The 15,172-nt window shown below is 39.0% G+C and overlaps 1 protein-coding gene and 1 non-coding gene across 3 annotated transcripts in view; one reads left to right on the forward strand and one right to left on the reverse strand.

Moving 5' to 3' along the window:
* The first annotated feature begins 1,723 nt into the window (after positions 1 to 1,723).
* LOC118617944 lies at positions 1,724 to 1,830 on the forward strand. Its single transcript, XR_004956901.1, has one exon. It is a non-coding gene; the product is annotated as a U6 spliceosomal RNA (small nuclear RNA).
* Positions 1,831 to 11,945: 10,115 nt separating this feature from the next.
* NFKBIZ (NFKB inhibitor zeta) overlaps positions 11,946 to 15,172 on the reverse strand; it is a 33,103-nt gene continuing 29,876 nt past the window's right edge. The window contains exons 10-12 of one of the 2 annotated variants that reach the window (XM_036243810.1): positions 14,524 to 14,634; positions 14,218 to 14,385; positions 11,946 to 12,972 (exon numbers count right to left, since the gene is read on the reverse strand). In XM_036243810.1, the coding sequence (XP_036099703.1) occupies positions 12,919 to 12,972; positions 14,218 to 14,385; positions 14,524 to 14,634 (333 nt within the window). In that variant the 3' untranslated portion in view covers positions 11,946 to 12,918. The remainder of the gene's footprint in view (positions 12,973 to 14,217; positions 14,386 to 14,523; positions 14,635 to 15,172) is intronic. The other variant, XM_036243811.1, reaches the window with a different exon arrangement.

Raw genomic sequence — 15,172 nt, forward strand, 5'->3', positions numbered from 1 at the left:
TCATAGCAACTTTATTCATAATGGCCCAAAACTAGAACAACCCAAATGTCTACCAATAGGTGAATGACTAACAATTTGTCATTAATACAATAAAATACTACTCAGCAGTAAAAATATGAATGAATAAGTGCAACAATGTGGATGAATCTCAAAAACATTACTCTGAGTAAAAGAAATCCAACAGAAAAAAGCACGTAATGTATGATTCTATTCATAAGAAGTGCTAGAGAGGCCAACTAAACTGTGGTGATGGAGATCATATCAATGGGGACCTGGAGCAGGGGGTGGGAGGAGGGAGTGACTACAAAGAGGTATGTACAAGGCAACTTTCTGGTTCCTGTCTTGATTGTGGTGATGATTGCATGGGTATTTACATTTATTGCATTATATGCTTAAAAGTTATGCATTTTATTGTATGTAAATTATACCTCACAAAGTTTATTTTTAAAAGAATACCTGCCTCACTCTTTAAATTAGAAGCCTTATCTTCATCATCATCCTGTAATGAGTCATTCAGCAATATATTTTATAAGGAACAAGTTCATTATGAAGCACACACCAAATGAATGTCTGACCATTCGTTTGTGTTGTATGTGTGTGGCTGGAGAAATAGATGCCCGTTAAACTATTAGAACCCCTGCCCACCATCTCTCATTCTAGGCTGCAGAACAGATTGTAACTTTAGATCTCCTCTTCCTAAGCATCCTCAGTAACCATTTGTTGACCAGTTCCTGAAGTGAGTGTCTGTATAGATTTTATAAACAAGTTCTACTATCTGAAATCTTAACTACTGCATAGCTTAGGGATACATTCCCTGCAAAACTTGCCCCTGTCTCATAACCTAGGTAAAAGTTTCGAGTTTGACTGCATAGTTAACCAGCACTAATGCTGGTTCAGATTAAGCCATGTTAATTACCTTCCCCTGCTCAAGGGCCTTTTTGAAAATTTTAACTTTATTGTTGAAAGTATTTTAGATGCCCCTGTCCCCTTTTTCCCCATTGACCTCCTCCACCCCACTTTATCACCTCCAGGCTTTCACTGCATTATTGTTTGTGTCATGGGTTATGCATGTAAATTATTTGGTTAATCTTTTTCCATCTTCCCTCTACCCTCTTTCTTTGTCAGTCTGTTCCATGCTTCCATGTCTTTGGATCTGTTTTCATCAGTTTATTTTGTTCATTAGATTCCACATATAAGTGAAATCATGTGATACTTGTCTTCCTCTGACTGGCTTATTTTCTTAGCATAATACTGTCCAGGTCCCTCCATGCTGTCTCAAAGGGTAATAGAGTCTTCTTTTTCATGGCTGTATAGTATTCCATTGTGTAAATATACCCCAGGTTTTCTATCCATTCATCTACTGATGGGCATTTGGGCTATTTCCAGCTCTTAGCTGTAAATAGCGCTGCTATGAACATAGGGGTGCATATAGTCTTTCTGATTATTGTTTCAGGCTTCTTAGGATATATTCCTAGAAGTGGAATCACTGGGTCAAATGGCAGTTTCATTTTAATTTTTTGAGGAAACTTCATACTGAACATTGGCAATAAGGTAGCTAGACTTTTCTTGAAATTTTCCAATGTATTGGGACACTGATGGATGGAGCAAGATAACATAAACGAAGGACATTGTTGGCTGGGAAATGGTCATGTGTGCTAAGAGGAGTGCCTCCTCTTATTGGAAAACCTCCATTACTGATCTTGAGTCTTCATAATAACACAGGGTGCTCACTCTGGAAGCACATAGACTAAAATTGCAACGATACAGAGAATATTAATATGGCCCTTGCAAGAGAAGGACATGCAAATTTGTGAAACAATCTGTGTTTTTATATGTGAAATCTTTAAAAAAAACTTCATAGAAAGAACAGATTTGTGGTTACCAGAGGCAAAGGTGGGAGGTAGGGGAACTGGAGAAAAATAATCAAAAGGTACAAACTTTCAGTTATAAGACAAATGAGTACTGGGATGTAATGCAGAACATGGTGACTGTAGTTAGCACTGCTGCACAATACATTTGGAAATCCCTAAGATCATAGATCCTAAGTTTTCAACACAAGGAAAAAAAGAAATGTTTTTCTGTGTGAGGTAATGGATGTTAACTAAACTCATCGTGGTAACATTTCTCAGTATATGTACTTTAAGTTATATTGTACACTAGATTTATACAGTGCTGTATGTCCATGATAACTCAATAGAACTGAAAAAAAAGAATAGCAGAAAATACAAAAAATTCTACCGCAAGCTCAAACTCAGTGTTACCTATTGTATTTGTTTTCAATTGCTGCATTAACAGTTTACCCCAAACTTAGCAGCTTCAAATACCACCGGTTTAGTTCCTCACAGTTTGGCAGGCCTGGAGTCTGGGCAGGCTTAGCTGTGTCCTCTGCATGGAGTGTCACAAGGCCCAAACCACGGCATCAACTGGGTTGGGCTCCTATCTGAAGGCTCTGGGGAACAGTCGCCTAAGCTTATTAGCCTGTTGGCAGAATTCAGTTCCTTGGAAGTGGAGGACCGAGATCCCATTTTCTTTCTGGCTACCTAGAAACTACCTGTATTCCTTAGCTCATGACTTCCTTCCTTCATCTTCAAAGCTAATAATTATAGGTTTAAACTTCTGTCTTCCTCTTCTATGACCAGCCAGAGAAAACTCTGCTTTTAAATGGCTCATGTGATTAGATCAGGTGTACCTGGATAGTAAGGTTAACTGATTAGTAACCTTAATCGCATCCTTTTTAAAATTGTTTTTAGGGTCCCCTTTTCTCCACATCCTCACTAGCACTTATTGTTTGTTCACTTACTGTGGTAGTCAATCTGGCAGGTGTGAGGTGGTACCACATTGGTCACTGATTCAGAGCCTGCTTTCCAGATTACAATAATTAAGAATGAGATGCCACAGAAAATACCAGTTTTAAAGTTAGAGGAACTGTGTTTAAATCCCAAGAATTCAGGAAAAAGAGAGGTCAGTGTGAGCTGAAAAAAGCTTCCTAGAGGAAGTGGCACCTTAGCAGAGACCTAGGAGGCACTGAACGGGTAGGCAAGTGCATGACTGGAGACAAGAATAAACCGGGCGTTGGCTGAGCAGTGAAGAGACCCACCAGGGAGCCTGTCGGGGGGGGGGGGGGGAAGGGGGGGAATAATAGAAGATAGAGACAGACAGGGGAAGCTAATGTACAGATAGCTTTGTAAACCAGGGCAAGGGTTTACATTTGATTTAACAAGCAATATTGAGCATTTGAAAATCTTTTTAGATTACTGTAAGAGTATGACCAACTGTTGAAAATTTTTGGATTGTTGAGAAAAATGAGATTAGAGGAAATATCACTAGAAAGCTATGGGGCAGACTTACTTATCTATTGGAGATACATACAGACAGTCTATGATGAGTGGAATGGGCTTTACACATATTCCAGAAAAAAATAAAGAGAAGAAACAAGAATGGTAAAATGTTTATAATTGATGAAGCTTCATGATAGGTGCATAAGGGTTCAATATATTATTCTCCTTGCTTTGGTGTGTGCTTGAATGTTTCCATAAGAAAACAAAACCAAAAAAAAGTATGTCTATTGTGGTAATCCAGGAGTGAAGTCATGAAAACCTAGACATGGGTGATGGCAAAGAAAATAGAAAAAAAAAAAAATGACTAATTCAATAGACATGTTGACCTTGATAACAGATTTGATGTAACAACTTCAGCTGAAAAAAGAAACACAGCTGACTTATTTATATAGCCTTGAAAATAAAATAATGTTGTAAAAGGAACCTACCCATTGTCAATAAATTCTAGAACTTTAAATAAAGTACCTAATTGGTCTGTATTACTGGAATGTGTATGATAATTAATAATCTATGTAAGTTAAATTTCTGTCTATAGATTTCTTTCTCTGTCTACTGCACCACATGAGAAAGTTAAACAGATTTTTTGTCAAATTTAGGGGGTCTCTCAGGAAAAATTGGCCAGTTAAAATGTAATCCTACTTGGTCTATAAAAAAAATCATATTTTGTGGGGGCCTTAAGTGTGTCTCATTTTTTAAAGACATATTAATGTAGTATATTATTTTTAAAGTTTTCCACAATTTGAGCCCAGACATTCACCTTTTAAAAATATTTTCCAGGATACTTTTGGATAGAAGCACCCAAAATGTCCAAATATTCATTTGTTTTCCCAAGTGATATATTTTAAATTTTCTTGAGATAGACATAAGAAGTTACACCAGATAAAATTGTTTTCCTGAAGATAAATATTTCTTATTTCCATATCTACAGGAGCCTAAAAAAGAGAACTTTTTGAAAAATTTAATATAATTCTGGAAGAAATATTTTTTGAGCAAAAGTGAGAGAGATTTTAAAAGATAAATGAAAGTGATATCTAATGTGAAACACAAATAGAGCCAATTTGGAAAGGCAGACTCTCCAAGGGCAGGCTCCCAGTGAGTCCAATGCCAAAACTAAGAAACCGTGAGCGCCCGAGGAGAGGAGCAGTTCACTTCCAGGGCCTGCAGCCCCTGAGGCTTCCGTGAGAGCCAGTCAAGAGGTACCCCACACTCTTGCACAAGCACTTAAAACTAAAGTCCTGCCTGAGAGATATTTGGCTGCAAATACAAAGGCCACATGGATTAAGATACCCCAAATTGAGAAAATAAACTGTGATCTCAAACTTAATCTTCAAATCAATTAAGCTAAGGGATCTAGCATTATTTGGCAATCTGAAATGTGTCCCTACTGTCAAGCCCAAAGGTACTAAGTTATTTCAACAAGAAACAAATGCTGGATCCAATTACCAAGTCCTGAGAGCTATAGAAGTCTTTATTTTCAGATTAATAGCCTGATCACATCACTTAAGAAAAATAATATCTAGACCTGGAACAATATATTTCAACGGTGTTTGGAAAGTGGATTAATATTTATTGTCTAAAACCATGGATTTCCTTAAATTGACCTTTCACTTTCAAACGTCTGCATTTTCCAATAAGTGCCTACTCTGTTATCATCACAAAGTTGAATGGTTTAAACACAAGTATTTAATTTATGATCATGTTTCTTCCCACATGAGCAACTCTAGGTAGTATGATCCAAAGTAGAGGGAAGGAAGGTTATTCATATGTGTACCAAAGAATAGAATGACTAATGATAATCAAAGAAGCTTTGTTGTAGGGTTCAAATTATGACATCTTTTAGTCATTATAATAATTTGTAAATTATAGCTCAATAATTATTTCACTGTTTCTACTAAAATTTATCCGTGCTAAGTGAGCCTCCTGGTTAATGCCAAACACAGCTAATAAGTGACAGCTAATAAATGAAATGGAGATGCTACATCATACATTAAATAAAAAATTATGTAAAAGATGTTCATAGATTCTGAAGACACACTATAAGATTTCTCAGAAAGAAGTATTCATCTTAATCACTTTGTAAGAGGAAAAAATGGTAGCAGAAAAGATCATTAAGCCTCTTTTTCTGGTATAATGGGCTAAATGGTGTCCCCCCCAAAAGATATGTCTACATCCTAATCCTAAAAACGTGTGCACATTACTTCATTTGGAAAAAGACACACAGAAGAGAAACGGAGAAAAGGATAAGGCCATGTGCAAATAGAGGTGGAGATTGGAGCTACGCTGCCACAAGCCAAGGAATGCATGGAGATACCAGAAACTGAAACAGACAAGGAAGGAGTCTCCCCTAGAGCCTTTGGAGGGAGCACAGTCCTGCCAACCCCTTGATGTCAGACTTCTGCCATGTGAGAGAATATGTCTCTCTTGTTGTAAGCCACCAAGTTTGTGGTAATTTGTTACATACTCCTAGGACACTAATACACTTGAGCATTAAAAACCAGAATGACCTTAGCAAAAGGTCTTTTTTTTGGGGGGGAGGGCAGATTAGGTAATTCCTGCTCTCTCCTTCAAAGCTAGGTTCTGTAACACAGACTCTAGCATGCCAGGAACACAGTAGGCATTCATCAGGTTGCTTCTCCATCCCCACAGGCATTCTAGCAACCCATTCTGTTACCACTGTACAGCTGCTGCCCAGCCACAGATACCCTCCAAAGCCTGCATTTTCTTGTTTAGACTAAAACTGTGCACTAGAACCATTTTCACATATACCTGCCAGAAGCCCTGAAACCCCTGGAAATTCTGATTCAGAAAAGTCTGAGGTGTGGCCAAGGTATCTGTGCATTTATTAAGCTTATTATGCTTCATTGATATTTTTTTCTTTATTGATTTTAGAGAGAGAGGAAGGGAGAGGGAGAGATGGAAACATTGATGAGAGAGAACATTGATTTGCTGCCTCCAGCACACCCCCCACTGGGGATCGAGCCCACAACCTGGGCACGTGCCCAGGTCAGGAATCGAACTGGGACCTATCAGTCCATGGGACAATGCCCAATCCACTGAGCCACATGAGCCGGACTAATAAGCTTCATAAACAATGCTAACGTCCACCAAAGACTGAAACCTTGAACCTAGGGCATTCAGCAGGTGGACTCACTTCCCAGCTGCTCTCATTCTAAAACCCCCTTGGCTGACAGGTAAGGGGACCCTTGTGACAGAGGGAGCAGGAAGCATAGGGCTGGAGGACAGAATAGCATAAGAAAGCCAGACAGAAGTTCCAGTCAAGATGGAGAACTCTTCCCATGACCACACCAAAATTACAGCTGAATTATAGGACAATCAACCTGGAGAGCCATCTGAAGACTAGCTGAACAGAAGTCTTATAACTAAGGATATAAAGAAGCTGCCACCTCGAGACTAGTAGAAGGGACAGAGACCCAAACTAGGCTGGCCCCACAGCCACATGTGCTGGTTGAGAACTGAGAGGGATAGCTCAGCTGGGGACATACCCCTGAGGAGGGAGGTGTCCCAGCCCCACACTGAGCTCCCTAGCCTGGAGCACGGACCAGGAAGAGGAGCTCCAACAGCATCAGGTTGTGCAACTCAGCAGGGATACCATCCATCTGGCTGCTGCAAACCCAGGCGTCCCCTTAAAGGGCCCGCACACAGACATTGCGGGAACGCAACGTGAGCTCCAGTAGAGGGACAGCAGGTCCGGAGGCATCAGAGACACAGTGAAAAACTGAGTTGTGTGGCTTCAGGGTGAGACCTGGGGGGGACAGCCACAATTGTCCCTATGTTGAGCCTTCCTCCCACACAGGCGGCAGGTGGGTGCCATCTTTCCTCTGCTGAACACTTCCCACACACAGCCAAATCTGAATCTGCATTAGCCTGATAAACACCAGTTGCTCCACCCCGATGACTCTGACAGCCGCCCCCCCCCCACCCCAACTCGGTCACCGAAAGAGGCTTTGCGGGTCTTTGGCCTATGCTGCTGTCATTTTTTAAAGCTTTCAAAGGTCTGCAGGCTCCAGGTGGGCAATGGCTGGCCTTGATGTGTACTGTGCCTTTTGGTGTGTGGCCCCAGAGCTGGTGGCAGCCAGCCTTGGTTTGCAGAATGGCCTGTCCCACATGCGTCCAGGTCCAGCACGGGAAGCTACCAACTGCAGATCACTTTGTAGCTCCTACAGAATAGCTCCAGGCTGGTCACAGGCAGCATCAGACATTGACCTGCACTCCCACCCAAGAGGCCCCAGAACCAACACAACCAGTGGCCAGCTTTAGACCACAACAGAGTACCACCCAATTAGCTCCAATTTTGTGCTAAGTGAAATAAGTCAGTCAGAGAAAGATAAATACCATATGATTTCACTTCTATGTAGCATCTAAAGAACAGAATAAATGAACAAACAAAACAGAAACAGACTCATAGATACAGAGAACAGAATGATGGTTGCCAGATGGGATGGGAGTTAGTGGCTGGGTAAAATAGGTGAAGGGATTGAGAAGTACAGATTGGTAGTTAGAAAATAGTCCTGGGGATGTAAAGTACAGCACAGGGGAAAAAATCAGTAATATTGTAATTGCTACATATGGTGCCAGTTGAATACTGGAAATATCAGGGGGAACAAAGACTGTGTAAAGAATATGATAGTCTAGCTAATGTGTACACCTGAAACTAATAATAAAATAATATGGAATGTAGCCCTGGCCAGTTTGGCTCAGCATTTGAGCGTCAGCCTGAGGACCAGAGAGTCCCAGGTTCCGTTCCTGCTAGGGGCATGTATCACAAAATAAAATAAAATAAAATACAATAAAATACAATAAAATACAATAAAATACAATAAAAAGAATAATATGGAATGTAAACTGATTTTTAAAATTTTTTAAAAAATTAAATAAAAAGAAAATGAAAAAAAAAATTTAAGAAAACACACAAACACAAAAGCAAGCTAGACACAACTCTGAGAACAATCTCTGCCCTCATTCCTCCTGGAGATGTGCCATCCATGCATGTCTCTGGTCTACAAAGACTCCAAAGATGGAATGAGGGCGCTGAGAAAAAGTGCAACCAGACTTGTTGTATAGCTAATGAATAAAAGTATTTTTGGATTAAATTATGTTTCATGTGATAACACATTTATATATTGAAGTATAAAATATGCTGAGAAAACATAAATTTAAAAGGGAGAAATCATCCAGCTAGTGTGGCTCAGTGGATTGAGCATCGTCCCATGTACCAAGAGGTCACTGGTTTGATTCCCAGTCAGGGCACATGCTCGGGTTATGGGCTCAACCCCCAGTAGCACATGCAAGAGGCAGCCGGCTAATGTCTCTCTCATTAATATTTTTCTCTCTCTCTCCCTCTTCCTTCCTCTCTGTCTCTAAAAAAAAATAAAATAAAATAAATCAATAAAATTGTATTAAAGCCCTGGCCAGTTTGGCTCTGCAGTTGGAGCGTTGGCCCACGGACCAGAGTCCTGGGTTTGGTTCCCGCTAAAGGCACATACTTTGGTTGCAGTCTCTCTCACATCGGTGTTTCTCTCTCTCTCTTCCTCCCTCTCTCCCTTCCGCTCTATCTGAAGATAAATGCAAAAAAAAAAAAAAAAAATGTCCTCGGGTGAGGATAGAAAAAAAAAAAAAATATATATATATATATATATATAAAATAATAATAATAAAAGGGAGCTATAAACTTAAATTCAATTCAAGAAGTATTTACTAAATATCTACTCTATGTCAGATACTATGGTAGGACAGGGCCTCTGGTGATGAGTAAGGAGGTCCCTCCCCTCCTCTCAAGGACATATCCAGGGCACTAGCAAAAAAACCTCAAAAGCCAGTAGTCTGGTTATAACTAATCGAAAACCTTGTACCCAGGCCTGATCTCAATAGGACCATGGAGAACATGGTCAACATGACTTAGTTGATTTTTCCCTGAGGTCATGTTCAATACAGAACTGATGTAATCAGAAAATAGAAGTCAGTAGTACTAAGTTTAAGAAGTTGACATTTATTAAATGTTATAGAAGTTTGAGGAAATTCTCCACTCCTGATTAAGTAAAAATATAGAAAGGATATTAAATGTTACTGATTTGATTAACAAATAAAACTGGCAGATTTGGTCTCTGATACTTCAGGGAATTCCTTAGTGAAATACCAAACTACAGTACTAGAGTTAGTCCTTTGCAAAGAGGGACTGCCTTATTTTTTAAGAGTACAACTGTGCCCATTTTCATTCATACATCATCGAAGTCACTGTTAAATTATATGGCTGTTAAGTTCAGAACTATGATACTCACTAGTTCATAAGTACTTAACAATATAACTCTGGCTGGAAACCTCTTCTGCCTGGAACCAGTGACCCCAACCAGGCTTGGCATATATCCATTCAGTCATTTAACCAATCTTTGTGAGCCCCGCCCATACTATGTGCCAGGCACTGTGCTAGGCACTGAGGTTGTGGCAATGAGCATGTAGTCTTGGCTTCTGTGGGGCTCATTCTTTAAAATATGTTCCATCAAGTGCCAACCCAATACCTCTGAGGCAAACATCACTCATCAGTCACAGCTCCATCTCCTGTCAAGCCCTAGACTGCTTGAGGATCTTTCTCAACACATTATTCATGAGAATATTACCAGTCAAAGGTAAAACAAGATAAAACTTATTAGCCATCCAGATGCTAACCAAACTACAGTGAATTACCTGTATGGTCCCCACACCCACACCCAATTCTACTGCCTCTGTTGTCGTTTTCCATTTGTCTTTCACCGCACTCTCCTCTGCCACTGTGAATTGAACATCCAAATCAGTTCTCCTGAACATACAACTCAAATGCTCTGCCTTGAAGTTCCCCAGTCCTCCCCATTCAGATATAAATTCTTCCTCTTCTGAACCTGTTTCTTCCCTTTTTAAGCTATCTACTAAAGAGCATGTCATGTCTCCGACATATGCATCTTAAGGATAAAACATACATTTTTTATGTCTTTGAGTGCCTATCATCTACCATACAGCTTTGTGTGTGCGCGCACACACACACACATACACAATCACATGCTTGCTAAGCACTGGTTCAATTAATTCATTATGAGAGCTCAGGTCAGTTGTTCTCAACCTTCCTAATGCCATGACCCTTTAATACAGTTCCTCATGTTGTGGTGACCCCCAACCATAAAATTATTTTTGTTGCTATTTCGTAACTGTAATTTTGCCACTGTTCTGTCTTAGGTGACCCCTAACTGCTGGCTTAGGTTAAGAGAACATATAAGCTCACTTGGGAAAAAGCTTATTGTATATCTGTGTTCAATGGGGGTATATCATTTCTACTGCTCTGGTTAAGTTTCATTTACAGTGCAAATTACTCCTAAGTAATTTGCATTTATATAAAAGAAGTTATATTTAATGTAAAGAAATGAAACTAGTAGATTCTTAAGCTGTGAGTCGTGGACTCCTGATGGCTGGGATGCCTGATACTGTGCACAGCACTTGTGTATATATATGCATAGGTGTTTTTCCAGGGAAAAGATTCACCAACAAAGGTTATACGAATGAAATTACACAGTAACTGACTGAAGCCAATAGAGATGTTTGTGCTCACATGTCAAGATGGCATGTTGGAAAAGGAAAAGACCCCATTTACTGCTGTTTCCAGTTTTACATCTCTCAGGATGGTCCTGGTAATCTCCAAATTGTTTTTCCTATGTCCACTGTGCCCACGAATTAAAATATGAAAGTAAAGCCATAAACATAAAGACTTCTAAAATTTAAATGATCAATAATACCTATTAAACGTCCATATTTTCATAATCTAGTAAGTTTCTATGAATTCGGCAAAGATTTTTTATGTTATGTACATTAGGAAAACATGTTCTCGAAAAATATCCAAATTAAAATGTATTAGCTAAGTTAAAGGTTTTTAGATTAATAATTAATAGCACTCTTTCAACCTAGCAAAATATAAACAAAGAATTAGGGAAAGAAAATGTATATCCTTAAGACGAATAGTATTATTTGATTAATGTTTATTTAAAACTATGTATGAGTTTTTCCATGAGTATAAATTGACTGGTTCATATCATAGCCATGTTTACAGATACCAAATAACTATATCTAACTTTTGTCCATAAGACATACTAAATCAAACAATGTGATCAATTCAAAGGTTATCTTTTTCTAAAGAACTAAAACCACAAAGATGATTAGTCAGTTACTTTTGAAACTTCTCATTTAAAAAAAAAGGGTTTTACTAAATCAAATGTATATGAATTAGTGAACAATCAAATCCAGACACATTCCTTAGGGTATACCAGAAGTAAGCAAAATAATATTAATAAAATCAAGATCACTAAAAAAACGAATTTTTTTTCTATATAAAACATCATGGTGCCTTATAATTATTTGACATGGAAACCCAGTGAAGACGTGTGTTTTTTTTTTAATCCTCACCCGAGGGCATTTTTCCATTTTTTGTTCAGATAAAGTGGGAAGGAGAAAGAGAGAAACATCGACTTGAAAGGGACACATCAAGTGGCTGCCTCCTGCACGACCCAACCAGGGCTGGGGACAAACTGCAACCAAGGTACGTGCCCTTAGCGGAAACCAAACCCAGGTCTCTCTGGACCAAAGGTCGATGCTCTAACCACTGAGCCAAACCGGCCAGGGCAAGACATGTTTCAATAATTGACTTTTTGTTGTTCCTGTAAAGGCACAAATTCCCAACAGAACAAGTAAATTATATATTCTAGAAAGTGAGCCATAAAGAGGTGTTCTCTTGAAGAACATGCAGTTCCCTACAAATAATGTGTCTCATCTCAATGCATGAGAAAAAACACATTTAAAATTCAGAGCTGTCAGCTGCTGGGGAACAGCTGTCCACCTGCTTCATCTCCAGAGATGGGTGGTGGTTGGGTGATGACACAGCTACTTCGTGTGTAATTTAAAAAAACAGTGACAATTCACTTGTTCTTTTCTATTTTATTGATTTACACATTTCAAATATAACCATGTTAATGACCAAATATGTACAAACACTTTAAAAAACAAAAATAACAATTATATACAGTTTGAAAAACCAAATTATAACCATGGTACCTCTCATCTAGTCCAACAACTAGAGACTTTCCAACATCAGTAACTAGCATGTATTGCATCAGGCTAAGCGAAGCCTTAATACTACATCCAGATTTATGTTTTCCCTTCCAAAGGCTTTCGTTTTTCTTTAAAGAATGTTCACAATTCACCTGCTTTTAAACTGGCAATAGCTACATGAGCAATGCCTTATTCCACAAATCAAAGTCTTTCTCTAATGTAAAGCTACTATTCATTGAAATTGATTTTACCATTCATATTAAATTCACATGGCTAGATCCCAGATACCTGGGTATGAAATATTTAAATCTGCCGAGAGGAATTAAATATTTTTCTTCTTTTCTTTTAATATAATCCACTATATAATAGTGAACTAAACATATTTGTTTCATAGAAACAACTTACATTTGCCAATACAGGGCAAATGGTCTATATACAGATACATTAGGACTGCCTAACTGACAGTGAGTGTTGCCGACAAGGATCCAAGTCAACGGAGCTAATATGGTGGAGCTCGCTGCTGAATGGACTTTCCCTTCAGGATACGTCGGATCTGGAATGGAAAAGAATAGGATTTGTAAGGTTTCTTTTTATGGTCAGCTTCAACAAGAACCCAGAACCCACCTTACACACACATAGATCCTTAATGCCCTTCTAGTCAAAACAGCTGCCCTGACACCCAAGAATAAATGATATGGATCACATAAATAACTTCATGGATCACAGGAAAGCCCCTAGACTTATTCAGAACCAATGATTGATTTTATACCCCAGTCTGGCAAATTTTCTTATCTGTTTCTCAGCCCACAGATTAAAAGCAACAAATTAGAAGTAAGATTGGGGTAGGGGATACAATTGACAGCTGCTAGAAGACACAATGGCCACAGTCTGATAATAGAAGCAAAGGAAAAAACCCTCCCCACGTACACACACACAAATACAAAAGCAGAAAGGAGAATAGTCAGAACATTAAGTGAAGCGTCAAATGGCTGTCTGTACTCGTAAGCCCTGAGAACATCAATGACTGCGCACCACAAACCGGAAGTAGAAGCAAACACTGCATTTAGGACTCTGCCCTTTACTATTTCATGATGGTTCCTATCCCTAAGACCTCTGTGAGTCTCCATTTGCATGGCTGAACCCTTGTACTGCAAAGTTTTCATAACTATTAAGTAGTATAATATACATGAAAACTTTACAAATTATCAAGAGCTCCATTTTAAGTTATAAAGAGCTTTGCACATATGGGTTCCGATAACATTGTGGTCAAATGAGGGATATGAATCAAAGAAACAGCCAAATTGCATTCTATATATTTTATTTTGTGATTATCAAAATATGTAATGACCTACCCATAGCCACAATCACCCTCATTTCCCCCAGGGAAATATTTCCATTGAAAACATCTGAAGTTCTTAAAAGATTCAGTTCTTGTTATTAAGAAAAGTTCAGTCATGTGAAACTACTCAATCCCTAAAGATGACCATATAATGAATAAAAACATAATTTTGTTTAAAGTATAAAACAGTTCAAGGTTCTAAATTATACACAAAAAAAACCTTCCTATTTGTTATTTAGTATCCCTTAGTAGATAGAAATAATTGTTCAGAGTTGATGTTTACTGAGCACTTACTGTGTGCCTGGGACTCTCCTGACCACGCTACAGGTACTGACTTATTTAACAACAGGCACAAACACTGATAGAACCTGCCTAAAGAGCACCCTGAACAACTTTACCTCCCTTTATATTTCAAACCAAGTGCCTGAAAGTATTTCCTGTCCCTTTTGCCACCCTCACCTGTTCTCCCACAGGGCCATCAGGAACCAAATGCACTGGCTGCTCGTTCTCCAAGTTCCTGGTACTTGGGTCTGCTCCCTTCCTCATCAACAGGCGGACTGCATCCAATTGTGTCACCCGATACTGCAGGCTGGCAGCAACATGGAGGGCAGTGTTTCCATTGTAAGCCTGAGACAAAGACACAAAATGGCACCCATCAGGAAGGGGGACTTCCATGAAAACAGCTCAAAAGCTTGAAAAAGGTATAAAAGAAAAAAATTAAGTAATTCTAACTCTTGTGCAGTTATTGAAAATTTCTAAAAGTACCTTTGCATTCACAAAAGACAGGCAACTGGGCAGCTCCAAAAAGAGGCGAATGAGTTCCAGATTTGCTTCCTCAGCTGCCAAATGCAGGGCTGTGCGGCCACTTTTCCGATCCTTGTCAAAGGCAAGAGGGGAAAAAACATGACCGTCTGGACACCATGCCTTAACATGCTTTTTACCCCATCTCTCAAATGTCTGACTTGCCCCTGGAGACCCTGAATGTTCCTGCTCCACAAAGCCTTCCTGAACCCCATACTATAAGAAATCTCTCATTCCTATTAAATCCCCTATTAACTTGCCTAGATGTCCCTCATCACGGTCTACCCTTGTATAAGGGGAGACCATAATATGTAGAAACAATAGATGATATTGATTTATCATGTACTTAATATACTGCAATAAACCATTTATTACGCATTCGCCTGAGTTTGCAGACTTGGTGGCCACCCTGTAGACTTCTAGTTATACTTCTCACCTCTTCTGTTAGACAGTAAGATCCCCAAGATTTAGGCATTTTTCCCCCCAATGCTCCTAACTCAGTGTATTGTACATAGGAGATACTCAGTAAATAAACCTCAAATTTGAAGAGAAAAAACTATTTCTCAGTTTAAAAAACAGAAAATTAAGTCTAGATCACAGAACAATGAAGTAA

The sequence above is a fragment of the Molossus molossus genome, unplaced genomic scaffold (assembly GCF_014108415.1).
Source record: "Molossus molossus isolate mMolMol1 unplaced genomic scaffold, mMolMol1.p scaffold_m16_p_5, whole genome shotgun sequence".
Taxonomy (NCBI): Eukaryota; Metazoa; Chordata; class Mammalia; order Chiroptera; family Molossidae; genus Molossus; species Molossus molossus.